Source organism: Vanellus vanellus (assembly GCF_965231255.1).
Source record: "Vanellus vanellus genome assembly, chromosome: 9".
NCBI classification, from domain to species: Eukaryota; Metazoa; Chordata; class Aves; order Charadriiformes; family Charadriidae; genus Vanellus; species Vanellus vanellus.
The window spans coordinates 25,329,780-25,350,681 of NC_138914.1; the positions used below are offsets into that span (position 1 = coordinate 25,329,780).

A 20,902-nucleotide genomic window follows, 5' to 3' on the forward strand; every position below is an offset into this window, starting at 1 on the left:
TATTTACTGCTCTCTTATCAGACAGAGGACAGTGGTAACCGTGAAAAAGATGCACTGGTAGTCTCAATACCGCAATTACTCTATCAGTGTGATTACAGAAATCGGTCAACAGACCAAGTCATCTCTTCACTCACTTCACCAATTAAAAGAGATGGGAATAACCTTTTCCCCCCCTCTCCCAATTCTAGCGCAGAACATCACAGTGGTTTCAAAGAAATGGACCAATGAATATCAACCACTACGCAAATAAGAAGAGTGCCGCGGAGAGCATGTTGGACATTGCCCTGCTGATGGCCAATGCATCCCAGCTGAAAGCCGTGATGGAGCAAGGACCTTCTTTTTCCTTCTACATCCCACTTATCATTCTTATCAGCCTGTCGCTCACACTGCAAGTTATGGTGGGAGTGCTCCTGATATTCCTTGGTACGTAGCAACAGCAAGAACCATTGACGTGTGTTTTTCTTACAGGATATAATCTATAAGATGGTATGTAGAGTCCCCATTTGTTTTTAAAAAGCTGTTATATTTGAAAGACTTTACCTCAGAATTGATTAAAGTGGTCTCTTAAGACTGTAGAAATACTGCAACAAAAGGAGTAAGGACAGCTTTATGTGGAATCTTCAATTTTGATCAACTTCCTCATACTTATGTGCCCAGAGCACGGATATTTATCTTTTCAGAAGGCCTGAGGAGGAAGGAAAATGATGAAATAGTGTAAAAGAAAAATTAATAGGCCAGATAGGATCATGCAGCCTGCCTAGTTTCATAATACTGTTTCTGGCAAGACCTGTTACTTAATCTTGTGACTGAAATGTATTTTTTCCATATCGGTCATATAAGTAGTACTGTAAGAATGTATTGTGACCATAAGAACTCTGAAACAGAAGTGAAAGTTGAATGTACATATTCATTTGGTGTGGCATATTGTTTTCAGTTTGTCTGTGTTTCTGCACTCAAATCAAAGGTTTGCTAGCAAAGGCTTGACAATAATGAAAAAAAAAAAACCTTAGTTTTAAATTTAGGAAATTATTGAAGCATCCTAAATCTCTAGGTGGAGACTGGTAGAAATGTACTTGTTATTGTTAATTTTCAAACCTGTGTTAAACTGAAATTAAACCTAAAAAGAAAAATAGGCTACTTGGAACAAGATTTCACCGTAAGAACGTACCTCATCTATTATCCATGTACTATGATTTCAGTCAAAAAATTTGAAATTATGTATAGTACGAAAACACAGTTGGAGAAACATCCTGGGACAATAAATAGATTATCTTGAATTCTGCTTATTGCTAGGGAAACCTTTTCTGCTTTCTACCAAAGAGATGTGATGCAATACATTTAACGTATGCTAGAAATCATTTTGAGATAATGAGTTCAAATAGGAGGTGTGTTAGTGTGTGCTTTGGGCACATTTAATGAGACAGCTGTAGAATCAGTTTCCTGCTCCCTGCCTTACTCCACTCTCCCCTTTATGTCTTCATTGTTGAATTACTGACCTTCACATTCCTAGAAGTTCAATGCAGCATCTTTGCTGTTCTTGAAAATAGAGGTTCCACTATGCAGTATTAATATAATGCTGTGAGACACAAGAATCATAGAATCATAGAATGGTTTAGGTTGGAAAGGACCTTGAAGATCATCGAGTTCCAACCCCCCTGCCATAGGCAGGGACACCTCCCACCAGACCAGGTTGCCCAAGGCCACGTCCAGCCTGGCCTTGAACACCTCCAGAGATGGGGCAGCCACAGCTTCTATGGGCAGCCTGGGACAGTGCCTTACCACCCTCAAAGTGAAAAATTTCTTCCTGATATGTAATCTAAATCTCCCCTCTTCCAGTTTAAAGCCATTCCCCCTCGTCCTATAACTACATGCCCTAGTAAAAAGTCCTTCCTCAGCTCTCCTGTAGGCCCCCTTTAGGGACTGGAAGGCCGCAATAAGATCTCCTTGGAGCCTTCTCTTCTCCAGGCTGAACAGCCCCAACTCTTTCAGCCTCTCCTCATAGGAGAGGTGCTCTAGCCCTTGGATCATCCCCGTGGCTCTCCTCTGGACACGCTCCAGCAGGTCCATGTCCTTCATATGTTGGGGACTCCCAAGCTGGATGCAGTACTCCAGGTGGGGTCTCACGAGAGTGGAGTAGAGGGGCAGAATCACCTCCTGTGACCTGCTGGCCACACTTCTTTTCATGCAGCCCAGGATACAGTTGGCCTTCTGGGCTGCGATCGCACACTGCTGGCTCATGTTGAGCTTCTCGTCAATCAGCACCCCCAGGTCCTTCTCCTCAGGGCTGCTCTCCAGCCATTCCCCGCCGAGCCTGTATTTGTGCTTGGGATTGCCCCAACCCAGATGTAGGACCTTGCACTTGGCCTTGCTGAACTGTATGAGGTTGGCTTGGGCCCACCTCTCCAGCCTGTCCAGGTCACTCTGGATGGCATCCCTCCCCTCCAGCGTGTCTACCTCGCCAAACAGCTTGGTATCATCGGCAAACTTGCTGAGGGTGCACTCGACCCCACTGTCCATGTTGCCGACAAAGATGTTGAACAGTACAGGTCCCAGTACCAATCTGTGAGGAACACCACTTGTCACTGCTCTCCACTTGGACTCAGTGTCGCGGCCGTTGACCACAACTCTTTGAGTGCGACTGTCCAGCCAGTTCTGTATCCACAGAGTGGTCCATTTGTCGAATCCATGTCTCTTCAATTTAGAGACCAGGATATCATGTGGGACAGTGTAAAACGCTTTGCACAAGTCCAGGTAGATGACATCAGTTGATCTTCCCTTGTCCACTGCCGCTGTAACCCCTTCATAGAAGGCCACCAAATTTGTCAGGCATGACTTGCCCTTGGTGAAGCCATGCTGGCTGTCACCAATCACCTCCTTGTTTTCTATGTGCCTCAGCAGAGTTTCCAGTAGGATCTGCTCCATGATCTTGCCAGGCACAGAGGTGATACTGACTGGTCTATAGTTCCCTGGGTCTTCCTTATTTCCCTTTTTGAAAATAGGGGTTATGTTTCCCCTTTTCCAGTCATCAGGAACCTCGCCAGACCACCACGACTTCTCAAATATGATGGCTAGTGGCCAAGAACTAGTACTTATCACTAAAAATTAGGTATTTTAAGTTAGTATTGCTAAATTAGTGGTATACGTATGTCCTACACCCTCTGCCTTATTCTGTAAGGCAGAATTTTGATCTAAGTGGCTATAAAACCAGGCTCGTTTCTAAAACACTGTCATCACTAAGAGAGCATGAATTACCAAAAAAAGCCCAACCAAAGCTCCACAGAGAGTGGAGAGACAGCACTCTTCTGGAAAGCTGTGTTTTCTGCTTTGACCTTAAACAAATCTTCAGTACTTCTCTTTGCTATCTTAACCTACTGTGATATTTTCCCCCATGCCTTTGCAAGGCAAAATGTATAAAGAATCCAGTGGCACTTTGCAAAGTTGCTGCAAACCTGCAACATTCATTAGCAGCATCCAAACCCTACACCATAAATTTGGAGAGTAAGTCAAAAATACTTGTGGAAATCAGAGGAAATGTTTCGGTTTCAGCATCAGTTGAACCCCATTATTCAATGAAATAAATGATGCCTTCACTGGCAGGAAACAGTTATGGATCACTTCTTTTGCTAGTGGTATATGATCATTTATTCTCATAACTTTTTTGAAATCTTTCCCTTTAAATAAATGGGTACTATATGACAGATCTTAAGTCTACCGTGAATGAGAAGCCTTGAAGGTGATAGCCAGAGTTCACACATGGCATTTACTAAGCTATAGGTGCCACCTTTGGCATCTCTGTTAGTCTTTCAATGTTCCATTTTTAGCACAACTGAAAAAAACTTTCTGTTCAAGGAGGAAGTTCCTAGGAAACCAGGATGCATCAGGCTTGTAATATTGACATGCAGCTGACACAGCTTTTTCTTACGAAAGAGACAGAATACAGCTGTCTCTGCATTTGGTAGAGTTGGTACAAGAGCAAAATACAGATCCTGGCTCAGAGGAGATTCCAGAAGGGGACTGGAAAAAGCAACCTGATGATACTGGTGGATGTGGGAAGAGAGTCATGGAAAAATCAGCAAAACAGTTACCTGTTTCTTGGTTGAAGGCATCTCCCTGGTGGTTGTTTCAGTTAAGCAGGCTTTGAGGCTGTAAACAAGTTCCCAGTTTTTTGTTAGGCAATAATTTCTCAGTATATGCTGACAAATTGCTTTTTAATGTTTGTTTCTGCCAGACGTTGCCAAAGCGGCTTCCGTCTCTGTGACTTTTATCGTTGTCGCACTGAGAGTGAAGAGAGTACCCAGCAGCCCATCTCCAAAGTTGGGCTGAGGTAGAGTTCACAGACCACTTAGAAAGCAGTGAGATGCCTCAGTAGTTCAGCCTGCGCTCTGCAGTCAGCAGTGGCTGTAGGTTTGGCGTACCGAGGGTGACAAAGCACTCGGCGTACGGCGGTATGCTCTTGGAGCGATGCTGTCGTGCTGAGCTCAAAAGTACTGAGGATAGGAAATAGGATATGAAGGTACAAAGATACAGGCATCATAGGAAGAACTTGCTTTTCACAATGTGTATTTGGTAGTTTTGGCCTGAAGGAACAGTTTGCCTTTCTGTCCAGCCTCAAAATTGTGCCTCTTACAAGCTCTCACAAGTCCAAACAAAAGTCTGCAACCATCAAGTTTCTTTCCTTGAGGTTTATCCCTGGAGCTACCAGTTCTCACGGTTCTCTACTAGGGATTAAAAGCTTTTACTTCTTCCAAAGAGCCTTTCACAAAAACAGTTTGAAAAACATTCAGCAAACTTCTCCTTGAAAGTGATTTGGTAATCTTAAATTTTGGAAGAAATGCAAAGAATGTCTTGAAATAGTTTAAGTGGCATGAAATCATAGTAATCTAATCCCACTGTAATAAAATACTTAAAGAATAACTGTTCTTAAGAACGTTTTCACAAACACCCATCATCTTCAGTACTATAATCACAAAGATAGGATTGCTGCAATTCTACTTCAAAATTTAGAGCACCGCCTAAACTGACAAGCAATACTTGTCTTCTGTGGCCCTTATTTGGACAAAGGGACAACTCTGAAAGTGTCAATTTTCCTTTGAGCCCGGTTTCTTTTAACTCACAAAACACATTAGGCCATTATTGCCTTTGCTTTTTCAAACCAACTGTCTGAAATGTTTTTCTTCCATACTTCAGGATTAATTATTCCATTTCATTTATTCTCCTTCATTCACGTGGCAGTACTAGAGTCCTTCCAGGTCCTGTTGGGATGCAAGCATCCACGTAGCTCCAGATGCTTTACAGACACGTATAAACTCATTTTCAGGGTTAAGTAGTGCTGAGCTTAAATTATTTCATGTCCACACAGGTGTGCAGTAGCTAAAGCTTTTCAGATAGTTCCCCCCACGCTGTTCTTCAGTGCTTTGACTGGCCTGTGAAGTTTGACTATATTGCTTTAGCAAACAGGACTTGAACAGGCGCCCAGAATTCCTTTAAACCAAAACAGCATTAGACTTCCTAATTAGGGACACCAGGCGAACCTGGCTTTTAATACTTCACGAGTGTGTTTGCCACCACTTCTACTTAACTGCTTCAGCAAGCCAGTCTCGGTTCTGTGGTTAAGTTCTGCAGTGTTGACAGGGTCCTTATGTTAAAAACAAATAACAAAGTTTATCTCATCTCATGCAGTAGAGTCGTAAGCTACACACCTGTGGATGTGCCAAGCAGAAGGAGCTCAAAGTTTTATTTATGTTGCTGTAAAAACTTGTCAGGTATAAACTTTCTCTCACATGTCCTGTACGTGCACACACAAGCTCCAGTGATCTATACATTTAAGAACTAGGAGTCTTAAAAGACAAAAACGATTCTCAAAACATGCTCCAGAATTCGTCAGCGCTCATTCCACCAGCATCAAAGAAATCGAGCAGAAGGTCTGAGTTGCAGAGCCCTTACTGCAAGAGAACAGAGACAGAGGAAAGTCTTGGGTTTCTGCGTGATGCCAGGCAAGCACCCCCAGGCTTCTTGCTGTCCTGTACAAGCACGTGCTTTACTCTGTCGTCAGGTCTATTATCAGCCCAATGTAACTCATTTATACATTTTCCCAAGGCCTGGAATCAAAGCGTACAGTAAATCAGTGCTATCTCTCTCGTGTGTTCCTCCCTCACTCCCATTAGCAGTTCAACCAAAAAACAACTGCAAGAAACAAAAGAAAATGTTTACACAGCTGATGCTCTCTGTAAAAAGGACTGCAGCTACGCTGCTTTGAGATCTTCCTCTGTTTAACAGATAAAACGCCTTTGCTTTATAAAAACACAGTCAGTGCAAAAGCAGGGAGTACAGCTGGGGAAGGGCACCAGTACAAAAAAACCTAGCACTGGTAAAGAGATTGGGTTGTCTATGAAGAACCTGCAGCCTTTTAGCCATAGAAATTGAACTTCATTCCACCCTGTGGGGGCTTCAAGCTTCATGTATTCGACTGAAATAATTTTTAAACGCTTAAAGTCTGCAACAAAACTAGATTTCAAAAGATCAAGAACTCAGAGGTTTCCTAGTAGTGTTTGGGTATCCATTACTTCCCATGTGCAGCCACAGAGATTAGATGCTAATTACTGGAATCTAATAGACTCCTTGTGGTTAAAGATCTTCCCTTAGCACTTCTACTGACACTGCAGAATCTTACTTCCCTTTTAAGTATGACTGATGCAAATAGCTCAGTGTAAGAGAAATCCTTGAACTACATGAGTAGTGAAGACTTTTATTCTGGATTTTGAAATATACATATAATTAAAACGTTCTTTTTTTCCTTTCTCTTTGAAGTAAAATATGACCTTAACAACCCTGCAAAACATGGAAAGCTGGATTTCCTCAACAACCTTGCAACTGGACTAGTATTCATTATAGTAGTTGTGAATATTTTTATCACTGCCTTTGGAGTGCAGAAGCCAGTTGCTGAGTCAGCGTCAAGACAGTGAGCACAAGGTGAGTGTGGTCTCTGCACCGTAAGGTATAGAGCATAGCATACACGAATGCGGTGTACGCTAGGGCATAGCTTTAAACATAGCCGTGAGCTTATCCCTACAGTTCTAGCCTTTGCAGATAAAGGATTTTACTTCATACTACTGCAAAAGCAAAAGCTATGAGGAACTGCTAAGTTATTACAGCGTATTTGTCAATGTAGAGTTCAAAAGTTGATGGCAGCATCTTACTCTGTCAGGGGCCCCTCGTATGTGTCACGCATGGGAAGTGTAAAGATTGTCCTTCTGGCTTAGCTACTCCTTTTCCTCACTGCTGACTTAGCCAAGAAGGGAAATAATATTGGTTTGCTTCCTCCAAATGCCTGTTCCTTTTTTAAGGAAGGTTTGCAATATACTGCGTCCAGTCTGTTATGAACACTGAAGATTAATCTTTATTCAACTAAGGCTATTAAGTCCAACATACAATACTAGACACCACTGGGGCCCTGCAGTTCCTGTGCAGACAGCATGGCTTTTCTGTCCTCCCAAGCTGCAGGGCTTGTGTTTTGTGGGAGACTCAGCCTGCAAAGACGTGCACTGTCACTTCGCTTGATACACGCGGTCATTTAGAACAATATTGTTTGCTCTACCTGCCTTTTAAAGTTTGTTATTTACTTATATGGAAGGATAAATATAGGAGTTGTGAGAATCAAAATGGGTATCTTCCTAGCATCATAGCTATCTATGATGAATAATTTGGGAGGAGGTAAACCTAAATTGCAGGCTGGTAGACCAACAAGCACTGTAGTCCAACATCTGCCTTTAAAATAGCACTGCTAAGTCTGCGTGTGCCAACGTTGCTCTGGCTCTTTATCTTCCAAATCTCAAAGCACATTCAGAAGACTTGCCTGAGAAGGAGTTACTTGATTTTCCTGGCAAGCCACAGTACACGGCCATTACGCAGCCAGCTCATACACGTAACGTTATCTGTTTAACTTCTAGATGAAACCCTTTCTCCATGAAAAAGGAGATACAAGGCATTTAAACCCCCAATCTGAAGATGAATGGCACAACAGAAATCTGTAACAAGAACAGAAACCAGTCAAAAATCTATCAGGACTCAAAAAAGGATGGGGGGGAAATCAGTACAACAAATTACTAGGAAGATAAAGAATGAAATTCATTTATTTCAGGGTGTGGGTGGAATCATCTGCTTTAACAAAAACCTGTGAAATCTGGCAGTGAAACAAGATAGTTTTATTGTATTATCTGGCTGCAGTCTCTACAAATAAACTAATAAAAAAATAATTTTAGCAGCAAAGAGCACATAGATTATCCGAGATATTTTCAGAATTATAGGTAGAACGTCCATCTCAGCAGTACATGTTAAAACAACACTGAAACACTAACCACAAAACTGCACTGGCAAAGCCAAGAGAACTGAATGGAGGATTATTGGAATTTTAGCTTTCTTCACAGGAAAAAGACACGCACAATAGCCAGGAACAGAGGCAGAGACAAGAAGCTGAAATAGGCATCAAGAAATTCAAATAATGAACAAGGTGGCATAACCAGAATCCCAGCCATGCCTCTTTTTGATACAGTGAAAGAAAAACATAAGAGGGAAGAGAGGAGAAGCGGTTTTTGCTTATCACAGCGGTGTGTGCTGAGTAGAGAGGGAGATGAGCTGACAATCCAGTCCCACGCCAGTTAGTGCCTGAATGTCATGGTATGTTGAGAAGTCAGCTACTATCCAGAAGCCAGGTATCCCACACCTTGCCTTACCAAGATACTGGACAGGTGAGCTATTCATCGGCTATTTCTCTACTAGTACCGTGTTCTCTAACGAGGTGCCTTACTGATTATCCCCAGTACCGGTGCCGGCTCTGCTCCCTTTTCGATCTCTGGCTGGCTTTTAGGAGATGCAGCTTCTGCAGTGGTTCCCAAATGCCACTGCTGTATTTCTGTACAGCAGAACTCAATTCTGAAGTGCTTTGGAGAGCGCTGCAGCTGTTACAGAGCTTGCAGGACATCTGGTTTGTGTGTTAGAAGCCAATTCAGCTCTGGGCAGCCCTAAGATGCCAGCCTGGCTTCTGAACATTACCGCACAGTAGCTCTTTAAACACATGAAGTGCATCCTCCTGCCAATTTCTCCCACCTGTCCATGGACTCTGTCTCCTTTCCCCTTCCTTCAGACACATATGTGGCTAAGTTTTATGGAAACGGCACTGGTTTTGTGCGATGTCTTACCACTTAGCTGGCACCATCTGCAGGAGGAGGCTCTTTGCAGCGTTTGTGTTGGTGTTTCTCCTCTGCTATTCCTTCTGCTCTCCACGAACTGGCAACTCAAAGGGGTTTGTGGCTTAATTTGACTGGAGTTGTGGAATCCCTAGTTAGAAAGCTAGGTCTTAAATGAGAAAACCATTCACATGTAACTTGTCTGACATCATCATAAGAGCAGGAAACACAGTTCTGCCTTGTGGCTGCTACTATCTCGTACAGCTATAAATCGTATATCCCATATCACTATGCACAGCCAGAGTATTTGCTCACATACATAAACACGGTTGGTATCTACTGCTGAAATCGGTTTAATAAACTTGCAGTGCCTCAATAAAGGAGAAGCAGTAGCTGTTTTGCGTACCCTCGGGTAGAGGCTAAGACCAAAGGATGTTGAAAGCAAGTTTACATCTGTACAAAACCAGCAGCTGAGTGATCCTGCCTTCATGCTCCTCGCACGTGCAGTTTCCTAATAACGTGGCCAAATGTGGTATCTGGGACCTGTGTCTTTTCGCTCCAGGTTTGTTAAACGTGGAAGTTCTGAATTGCTTTGGAACACTACCTTTGTTGTTTACTCATTTGTACATATTGCCCGTGCTAAAAGCACCTGGTCATCTGAGCATAACTTGAAAAATAAGTCTTTTTCAGTCTGCTGCCACAATCTCCTCAAAACTCTGAGAGATGTGAGTGGCCACCATTTTCTAGCTTCACCTTTACTATTATGCACACTTTTCCAAAAAACACTTAATTCCCCCTTTAAGGGGAATTTGTCATTTACTGTAATTCCTGTGTCACCAACATCTCGATATCTTTGTTTTGTATTTCAGAGACCCGAAGCATTCATTCTTCCGTAGATGCTGTTTACGCTTGAGCCAGTTACGCTTGGACACAGTGGGGAAAAAAAAAGTAATCTGAAGAAGCTGGACAGACAGAACAGCTTTCTCGTTTCCAACAACCATTTGTGCACCTAAAATTTTCCAGTGTGTTAATGTTTTAACTGTTCAGCATCTACGGAAAGGTTGATTTTGACCCAAAGACATTGTTTTTCTGGAATAGTAGCGTTTCAAGCATTTCAATTTCTGTAGAAACTTATTTTTTTTTTCTCAGAGAAGTGGCATAAGCTCATCAAACAAGGTGGCGCTTCACAGGACTTCCCATTTTCCACACCTTTTGGGTTTTGTGGCAGTTTGTCATTTCCAGCATAGGAGGAAGCGGCAGGCCTTCAGTTCTGGCACGGTCACGTTGTCCTTTATTTCACTCACTTGGCACCAAACTGATGTACTCCATAGCGCAGCAGTGGTCTTCTTTTGCAGTGTGCAAAGACAGCTGTGCCTTGTTTTCTTTTTTTTTTTTATTCTTTTTTCCACTCTAGCTAAAGTGAAGATGAGACAAACAGCAGCAGTGGGCAATCTTTCATCCAGTTTTGCTCGTATTTCTTTGTCTCTGGACCATGCTTAAAATTTCCTTCTCCTTTGTGCTCAGACACACAAATAACCTTATTGCTAATAGTTTTTTAATATGAACTGCTGTGCTCCGTATTCTGTGCATTGTATATATTTCTGGAAACCCTGTTAGAAGTGCTGCCTTTTCGAGGCCCAACTGGAAAACTGGAGGCTACTGGGTGAACTGTACCTGCTAAACTGGTACTGAGCGCCTGTCAGCAATTCAAGTTGCAAATTGAGAGAAGTTTATCCCTCCATGACTTACTTCTCCCCCTTCTCTTCCCGAGATTGATTGCTGCAGTTGTGTTACTCTTATGAGTTTATGGCTAAAAGCATCACTAATTTTTTTAAATTTTATTTTTAAATATAGAGAGAGAGATATAAATATCTTCTAGGTTCTTACCTGCTGGCTCAGGGACTGACACTTTTTTTTCTAAATACACTCTTGCTAGTAATGGTGTAGGTTATAAAATTTTCTACAGCGAAAACATTTCAGTCATTTTATTCTCAAAGTATCACACCTGCAATCAGGAAAACCCTGTTTTTCTAGAGTGTGCTTACTTGTAGATGCAGATTTGTACTAATACATTTCCTTACCGTTAATTTTTAAATGCTCTCTTGCACATATTAATAGAAGTTTTACTTCCATGTGTCTCATCTCATTTACCATTTTTATTGATCACATTTCTCTTTAGTTATGTCTCAAGGCCCATTGATGTACCGTATCTCATTTACATGTTCTGTAAGAGTTACTAACAGAAAACGAATCAGAAAGTTGTGTGATTAGTAATGGAATAGACATACTTTTTTATTTTTTAATTTATCTTTTGTTGCTTCATTTCCAACTTAACAGGTATTTAACCAGTATCTAGCAATTGTGCTTGTACTAATTTAAACATAGCTCAGAACAAGTTCTGAACAAGGTACTCAGGACAATTTTCTGTATTTATTTTTCACAAACCAGCGAACTGTTGAAGGACTATTCCTACATACTTGTGCTATCGCAGTTTTTGATGCTGTAGTGTAGCGTATTGACGGGCTGAAAACTGTAAAAAACCCTTTCTTTTGGAGAAAATAGGTGTCTGTAGACAGAGCCCTTCCAAGCATGAAATTTATCTGTGGCTCAACATCAGGCAGTAATTTAAATACGATTATTGAATGCACCACTTTTGTGACTTTTCATGTTTTTACTCACTGGAGTATTTGCCCATCTGTGCATCTCATTCAGTCTGGAGAGGCTCTCTGGAGGCATCTACCGCTCTCCCGTACAGGAAACTTTGTACCTAACCTGTATGTCTGAAGGAGTTGCTTTGTGTTGTCCTAAATACATTACCCGTCCAAAAGATAGTTACTTTTAACTTAGGTGTGAATATTGGGTATTTTTCATCACCAGATTTGCCTCTTTCTACTTTTTTTAAGCAAGACATAAAAATAGGAAGAAATACGTTTCTGGAACTTAGCACTTTTGGACTTGTCCTTACTGCCCTCAAGGCAGATGCAAACAGACAGACGCCCAGGCTCTACTGCTGTTTACTGTGTTTATACTCAGTGGTGATTTCACCCAATTTTGAATGCAGCTTTCCATGCTACTTACTGCCATGACCCTCTCTTATGAGGATGATCGTGTTTGCTTTGCTCTGAAACTCGTTAAAGCAGTCAGAGGGGGTTGCAGTGCAGACGTACCAGGTCTTTTCCCATTTTATTCCTCTCATTATTGGACTGTAATTTTTCAGGTCACTCAGCAAACAAGCTGTTATGGTAGGTTTCTCCAGAAAATTAGAGTAGCTACTCTTATAGCATCTTTACTGCTAAGCTGTTGTCCAGCAGAAGCTACCAAGGCTTGTATATCCCATCTCCCAGCAGCTTCTGGAGCTAACTGGATCCAAAACAGTAGGGTAGGGAACGCTCACCAGGCAATGACTTGCCAACTACAGATTCCGACAGACTTTGGAATCTGGGTGGAATCAGACGCAGGTTTCAGGACATACAGGAGGGAAAGAAAAATCACTTCAAGCTTGAACACCTTGTTGGGTGCCAAGAGCTGGATGCGACAATCTGTGTTAAGGGGGTAGGTGTCTGTTCACTTGAACTCTGCCAGAGCTGGGCTCAGAACAACGACAACAAACCCGCCGCGAACCCTTCTGCCTCCTAAAAGTGTGACGGAAGCACCACAACAGATACCTGCAACGTCAGAGAGACTGGTCTCTTCTTTTGGTTCTAAAAACACGAAGACCTGATCTGAAAGCCATCCGACTACAAGACTGTTCTGGGCAACAGCAGTATTCAACTCGCAACTGGATGTCTTTTTTTTTTTTAAATAAAAAGGATGCTGGTTTATTCCCATGTCTTTCATTGTGATTAAGTAAGATTTGCAAAACATCCTCAGACACGCAATCTGTGTTTTAATTCTCTGAAGCCTTCAGAGATCATGTATTTTTTAGCAGACAAAAGCATCTGCAAGTTGGTTTCAAGTATAAATAATTTAATCACATGATTATTATTCTTTTAAGTCAGGTGCTTATTTAAAATCCGAGCGAATATCTCCTACGGGCGGCGAACAAATGCATCGGTTTAAATGGTTCTTTGGTTTGCTGCGCTTCTCCAGAGTTCTTGGTTGCAGGCAAACATTCCGCTGAAAAAGAGGTCATCAATAATGAAGCGAGATGAATTTTTACAGGCTGTCCCAGGAAGCGGTTCATGCCAGGTCACCCGTTTACTTCTGTTTCATAAGCTGCTGAGCAGAGTAAGAATTACGCATGCTGCTCTGGTCGCTCTCATTAGTCCCTTCAGCATCTAGGACCGCCTGGGTTGAAATTTTCAGTGTAGCCGTACTTACTGAAGCAGGTGACAACAACTATATTTACTGGAACTGACTTTTAAATATTTGTCTTCTAAACCAGGTCACTGCTGAGGCTTATTCTGCAGCTGAGTATTACATAAAATGGGCTGCACTGGAAAGCGTAATCCTGGTCACTGTCTGCTCCTCAACTATAATTTGGAAGGTTTTGGTCACTTGTCTTAATTTATTCCAGCAAATGCTTTGTCCTGTTTTCTGCCGCGTCTTCCCGCAAGCCACAGCGAGCCCTGCCAGCCACGCTTTGGTGTCGGTACTGGTTGACTGGGGGGCACTGCCCTGTACCTGCACTCATCTCCTCAGGCCAGGGCATGGGCTCGTGACTCTGTGTCACCCGAAAAGCTTGGATGCTCTTTTATTTTAACAGCTGGAAGAAACATGATATTCTTCATCATTCAAATATTTACAAAAGAGTTATCGGAAACGAGTGACAATCCAAACGCTAAGCTCTCTTTCTTTTCTATCTTACCAAAGGTGTTGCCATTATAAGTTTTGTCTGATTCAGGAAATCCTACGTGTGGTACCAATTTATGCACCATTTTACAGTTTGTTTTAAAAAAAAACCCACCCGAAAACAATGTCAAAAGCTGGTCCTTGTTCTACAATACAATTTGGTCAAACCACAGGAGAACAGGCTCTACTGACAGTGTATTTACTTACGGCAGAGCAGTGGGAGCACTTAGAAGAAAACCGATGATATATTTTCATACGTAGAACTTTGATAACCTGCACATTTAAACACTCCACTCCTTGAAAATAAATTATCAAATCTCCCATAAGGTTAGAGGCAGCATAGGGCATATAGAAGCACCGAGACTGCAAAGAAGCAGGCTCTCCTTCTGCTTAGTTGTTTGCATGCAAGAAAAAAGCCACGTTGCTTCTAAGTGATGGTGTTTTGTTTTTAAAGAAATGATTTGCAGGTTATACACATAATCAGAATATCCAAATGTGAGAGGTGGAGCCTCCCGTCTTTGCATGGCCAACCCCACAAACCCTACCCGTCCATTAAGAAATTAAAAAATAATACTGAATAATCACTCTGAATACTCCCAGCAGCTTTGCTGTGCTGTCTGTAGGGAAATGATCGCGCAGAGCAGAAGTCGTCCTGTTTAGTTCCGAAGACAACCCATTCGGTGTTATCACTAGTCACCCAACGTCCAGGAAAGGATTCTGCAGAAGAAGAGCGTAGATACCACAGAGTTTCCCTTGGAATATGTCCGGAAACAAGCAGTACCCCAGATATCACCAGATGGTAGCTATTTGTAAACGACTTTTTTTCTAGTAGAAAGGAACAGGGCTAACATCACTTAAATACACACAAATTTACTGACCTTAAAGTGAAGTTCACACATCGTGAAGACCACACCAGCAGCATGTTCGGATGCAGGTTTTGCCCCCACGAACCACCCCAGAGAACAGTATGCATCGCGGAAGAAACCTCCCACAGTGAAGGGAAATGAGATGATGTTCTCCTTTATGAAAGAACATTTCAGCACTTCATTTTGATTTTAGAAGCTTTCACATAAAACAGCACAAGGCACCATGCTCAAAAGTCCTGAAAAGTAGGCAAACTCCATCTCAGGATGACTACTAAGCTCAAGCTAACTACCCACCTGGAAGCGTGTGGAAGAGAAGAAAGTTTGCGGTGTCCTAAATTCCCACGCCCTTGTCTCAGAAAGCTGCAGGTCCGATGAGCTCTTTCTCCCCTGGAAAAAATGGAGAGGTTTACAGCTGCCATGTGTCAGGAGCGGGAGAGGACCCCATTCACCCCGGTGTCATGTAGGGGTCTTGCTGCAGCCCTTTAATCTTCGCACGTGGTCGACAAGGCTGCACCAGAGTCAAAAGCTAAGACAAGACATTGCTAGAGCAAGAAATAAATTAAAATAGACGAGAGAGAGCATTTGAGGAAGAGATAAGTAACTGCACGGCCACAGCGGGCTCTTTAAGCAGGTATTTTTTCATCGGAGGCCAGGTCAAGTTCAAGCACTGCAGGGGGCCATGGGTCAGCTGTGCCCAGAGTTTTGCCCCTATCCCCACCATCGTTTATCTACATCCTGACATGTGAGCACAGGCAAGAGCGGCGGGAGGGCAGAGGGGGCAGGAGCGCGGGCAGAGCGGATGGAAACGCCGTTAGCAGGTGGCTCTCGGCTGTGTCGGGGAGCGACCACCGGCCATGGCAGGTACATGCCCAGCAAAAAGGCTGACATGAAAAGATGTGGTGTTTAAAGGCTGCTGCTTCTGCAGGGAAGAATTTCACATTTTCACACTGATTGAATGCTTTACTCTGTATTAAAGGCACACACTCGGCCTCAGCTCTACTTCTCTAACGGCCCTTGGCTGTGACATTGGGAGCATTACCTCTGTGTCGTCGCAGGATACGTTATGATAAATAGTGGAAGACACAGAATACAATCTTTTCAAGAATAGTATCTAACCAATTATCATCCAGCCTCCTAACAGGGTGGTGACAAGAAATTACCATCACTGCCATTGGATGCAATGGGTTCGCTTGTACTCACTTTCCTCCTTCTCCGCAGTCTGTTGAAGTGAAGATCTGGTCTCAGGGTTAGTTTCTCCCCCTTGGATTATTTCATAACGAGAAATATTTAATAACCTGGCTGCCTTCCCAAGGAGAGTACCCCGCTGGGAACAGGCGCTTTGCTCATCAGGCAAGTCGGGCTTTGTCAGAAATGGCAAAAACGCTGGTTACTTTTTCTCCCAGCCTCCTTCATGATGCTTTCCACTCCTCCTGCCTTTCCCGACCTCGCTGCTCAGAGGCAGCCCCAATCCTCTTTTTAGGGTACAGGTTTTAATTAGTTGGGAGGTGAGCGGTAAATCTGGTGCCGTGGTACAAAGCGCCACACCGCGACACCTGAAAAATTGCCAACCGCTTTCACGGGTGCCAAAAATATTTGAGAATAAACCATTTTCATCGCCGCCCAACATCACTCCAATTTTCTGGTATCAAGAATGAAAATAAACTAAACCGTTGGAAAGGCCTTATGTTTCACATTTGCGTTGGACTTGTGGAAGCCATGGAGGGACAGCCACGTGTCTTTACCCAGAAATAGGATTTTATTTTTTTTTTTCTGTGTCAGAAAATATGATTCATCAGGCATGCCAGGGAGAGCATTGCTCGCGAAAGAAATGACTGTATTCCCCCCTGGGCCTCTCCATTGCTCGTGGAGAGCCAAATTCTGGGAACGTGACTTAACAAAATCAAACTGTACGAAGTGCACTAAATGGGGCAGCATGAGAAAAAGCCACAAGGAGCCCGTGGTGGTCAGTATTCTCCTCCACACGCTGTGAAAACTCTTTTTCCTCCACGCTGATAAAAAAACAGGTTTGACAGCCCCTACATCCCTCAGCTGCCCTGGTAGGTCTTATCCCAACATCTCAAAGGGACCATGGTTATCAAATAGAGATATCAAATAGGGATATCCCTGTCAAATAAGGAGATCAAATAGACATCTTTAACCCTGATGTCACTGTCACTATTTTGTTTAATTTGTGTGTCCCCTTCACTTGCAGAGACAGGGTGTGATGGAATAACGAGTCGTCTTGATCGTGTTCCCAGAGTCAGGACCAGACTAGACTCATCCAGGGCTGAATTTCCTCCAGCTCCAAATGGGGAATTTCCTTCCTACTTGTTTGTTTTTGTAATGACTCTGTGCTAGGCAAGACAAGTTTCACCTGTGCCGCACAGTGCTCCCTGCCTGGGAATACCCTGAAAGATGCCTTTGCAGCTCTTTCATGGAAAACTGCTATCCAAATTATTATTAGTAGTACTAATTATTATTTTCTGCTGTCATTTTACCTGGACTTAGAATTTGGTTCCTACCTGCTGTACAATATCTTCCAATCTTCTGGCAGGATGGAGTTCTTCCAGAGCTGTGAAAAGCAGCAGTGATAAATCATAGAATCATAGAATGGTTTAGGTTGGAAGGGACCTCAAAGATCATCCGGTTCCAACCCCCCTACCATGGGCAGGGACACCTCCCACCAGCCCAGGCTGCTCCAAGCCCCATCCAACCTGGCCTTGAACACCTCCAGGGATGGGGCAGCCACAGCTTCTCTGGGCAACTTGTCCTCCCAGCAGAGGGGCTCCAGCCCTCACAGCATCTCAGTGGCCTCCTCTGGACCCACTCCAATGTCCTTCTTGTGCTGAGGACTCCAAAGCTGGACACAGGGTGACTCTGAGCAAGCTCCAAGAAGCACTCATGGGAGGGACCTCAGAGGGAAGGATGAGCCTCTACTCACCTCCAGAGGTTCTAACTGCACATTGCTGTTCAACCATAAAACAGCATGAAACTAAAGCAAAGCAGGCATGGAGTGTCCTATGATTTAAGGGTGGGAGAAAAAGCTCCCGTGCTTGTCTTATAAACCCTGCAAGTGAGAGATTCAGAAGTAGGTCCACCCAGCCCCTCACAGCCGTGGCACAAGAATGTCCCCTCTGCAGTACCCTTAATCCACCACAGCACTGCCAGCTTGTGCAAGGTGTGAGGCAGAGGCCAAGAGCACACGAAGGTGCCTGTTTGTAGTCTGATAGACACCAAGAAGCATCCAGCACAGCCTCTGACCGGTCAGTGCTCATCTGTGCGTCACAGGTCCCATTTTGCATTTGAAAGCAGTGGCGAATTCTGGACTTTTCTCTCTTGGTGTATCAGAAAAAGCGCGAGAGGGGAGCTATTGCCACTCACTCCTGGTTGTTGCAGCACGGCACCCATCTCCCTTGTGCCACCCCTTGTTTCCCTCGCGCCGGCATCCCGAGCACCAGCCCAGGGCACGGGTTGCTGTACCCCACCGCAGCGGGGCCGGGCGGTTCCGTGCCCTCCTGGCTGGAGAAAGGGGCAGGAAACACCAGCTCTGCTCAGGAGCAACCCTTTGGTTTTGACACTTGTGAATTTTAAAAATGTGTTGTCCTTCCAAGCAAGGACAAGCCCCAAGCGGAAATTGGTAGGATGGAAAGCACTTTTGTTTTTTGCCTTTTTTCCCTCCCTGAAAATACCCGGAGTCCACTTTGTGCTTGGGAACAAAGCTTTATTAATGAAGTGAAACACGCAGGTAAGTGGAAAGGTCACCCCAGGAGACAGGAGGGGTGGGAGAGGGACAGAGGTATGAGTTCTCCCTGGACACCCATGGGAGCAGGGCAACACACCTCTTCCAGAGATTTCCAGTGTGCTTCTCAGCCCTGGGGAGATTTGGAAATAGTCCCAGTGGGCGTCTTTTTTCCTCCACAGAGAGATGAGAAGTGTAACCCAGCTGTCCGCACCCGTTACGGATCAGGAATATTTAAGAGGCACAGGCATCCTATTTTCAACCTCTGCCTAGGAGATTATCAAACTAATTCACTCCGTGCAGACAAAGGAAAAATAATCTTAGATCTTGCCCTGTCTGTTAATGCATGGCTGTGGCACTCAGCAGCTGCCGGGACCAGGCAGCGTTGCTGTCCAAGGCTGGCGCTGGCGCCGCCAGTGGGTGTGAGAGCCGCTGGATAGCACAGAGCATCCTCAGGACAGGGGCTGTGGGCTTGGGCGCTGCAAAACCCCCAGGGAAGCTAAAACCAGGGCTTAGAAAAGGAAAAAGAAAAAAAAAAATAAACCCACCTGAGTGTGATGAAATATTTTGCTACTGAAAAGAGAGGACTTGATATATGTCGCGCTGTGAGGACACATCTTACCAGTTATTTATTCAGGCTTTAGGTGTCGTGGCGCTCCGGCTGCTGGCATCTGACATCCCCTGTTACCAGTTCATGAAGTGCAGACCGAGCCTGAAAGGTTTTTGCTTTACTAGGCACAATTTTATTAAAGATTTATCAACAGCAAGATGGCAGAAAGCTTTTCCTTGCGACCGCAGTGTATAGTGGCCTGTGCTCCAAAATAGAAAGGGCAGGTCAGGATTCACCCGAAATGTTCTTTTATGCCGAAGCAGCTATGTTGAATTAAATGGAGCAGTGCTGCTGCATTCCTGGCTCATCTCAGCCACTGGTTTCTTTTGCATTTGGCATTAATAATGTCCCTATGAAGCGGACGAGTTGAAGCTATAATGAAAATTACCCCCTCCCCCAAATCCTACAGTTTTGTAACTTCCTTGAGCTGTTTTTTTCACTCACATCAAAACCTTGGTGACGCTCGTGGAGAAAAGCTCTGCACTGGTCTCTCCTCCTGGCGGCAGGCACCTCTGCTGCAGTGGCGCAGGGTTGGGGCAGCACATGTCGGCTCAGCACAGAGGCAAACATGTCCTCCTCGTAATAAAGCTGCTGCTTTCCCTCTTCCCTCGAAGAGCCACACACCAGCCAGCAGGAAAGGGGGGGAGAGACTCTCATTCCAACTCATCAGGCAGAGACACTCCAAGGGACTGCAAAGGATGATGAGGGTCTCTCCTGCCGATCAGCAGTTATCTCAACAAAAGATCATCCTCCATTGGCGCTGATAACCCACCTCCAGTTTAACAACGTTTCACATGCTATGGGAAGGTCCGAGGCTCTGGGGTTCCTCTTGGCCCCCAAAGAGAGGTGAATGATGACAGTCAACGTGGCTTCACTATGGGCAAATCATGCCTGACAAATTTGGTGGCCTTCTCTACTGTGAGGGTGGTGAGCCCCTGGCGCAGGTTGCCCAGAGAAGCTGTGGCTGCCCCATCCCTGGAGGTGTTCAAGGCCAGGTTGGAAGGGGCTTGGAGCAACCTGGGCTGGTGGGAGGTGTCCCTGCCCAGGGCACGGGGGTGGAACTGGATGGTCTTTGAGGTCCCTTCCAACCCAAACCATTCTGTGATTCTATGATTCTATCAAAGTGCTGCAGCAGGGTATGCAATCCAGGCTGCGGGTCAGCGACTCCCCCTGAAGCTTCTTCTGCCTAGAGCAATGCATTTCTTTGGCAGGATCCTTAACGCTGCCCACAGTAGCACCTGGGCCAGCAGATCCCCCTTCAAAGTTTACCCAAAAGATCAGGTCAGTAACAAAGTTGGCTGCATGTTTTTCTTACCTGAAGTCCCTTTTTGCGTGGTCAAAATAACCCTTAAAATCAATCTTCTCACAAAGTCACTCTATACCAAGAAGAGGGAAGTCTCTGCGCAAGTCTTGATGGGCCAGAATTCATTGGACTACCAAAATGACCCAAAGTCAACGCTTAACCAAAAGACACTCCTGTGTCCTGTTTAACTTCATATCACTCAACAAGTTGAGCAGAAAAACTGCACAGAATTTTGAAGGCAGATGAAAACATTACAAATCTTGCCACAAATATCCCCCTCAAAAATTTAAGCATCCCAGAGCAGAGATCAGGAGGGAGTGGGTCAGCAGAGAGCGGCCACGGGAGGGCAACATGCTGAGGGGCACTTCTGGAAGGAAGGGCAAAGCATTAACTACAAGAAAACCAACGGCA

At 44.2% G+C, this 20,902-nt stretch overlaps 1 protein-coding gene across 1 annotated transcript; it reads left to right on the forward strand.

The window, feature by feature from the left end:
* Window positions 1-213: 213 nt before the first annotated feature.
* Window positions 214-10,629, forward strand: NINJ1 (ninjurin 1). The gene is made up of 3 exons (XM_082487552.1): window positions 214-423; window positions 6,808-6,969; window positions 10,052-10,629. Exons 1-2 carry the CDS (start codon window positions 225-227, stop codon window positions 6,960-6,962), a joined length of 354 nt encoding a protein of 117 aa, XP_082343678.1. The 5' UTR covers window positions 214-224; the 3' UTR covers window positions 6,963-6,969; window positions 10,052-10,629.
* The last annotated feature ends 10,273 nt before the right edge of the window (window positions 10,630-20,902 follow it).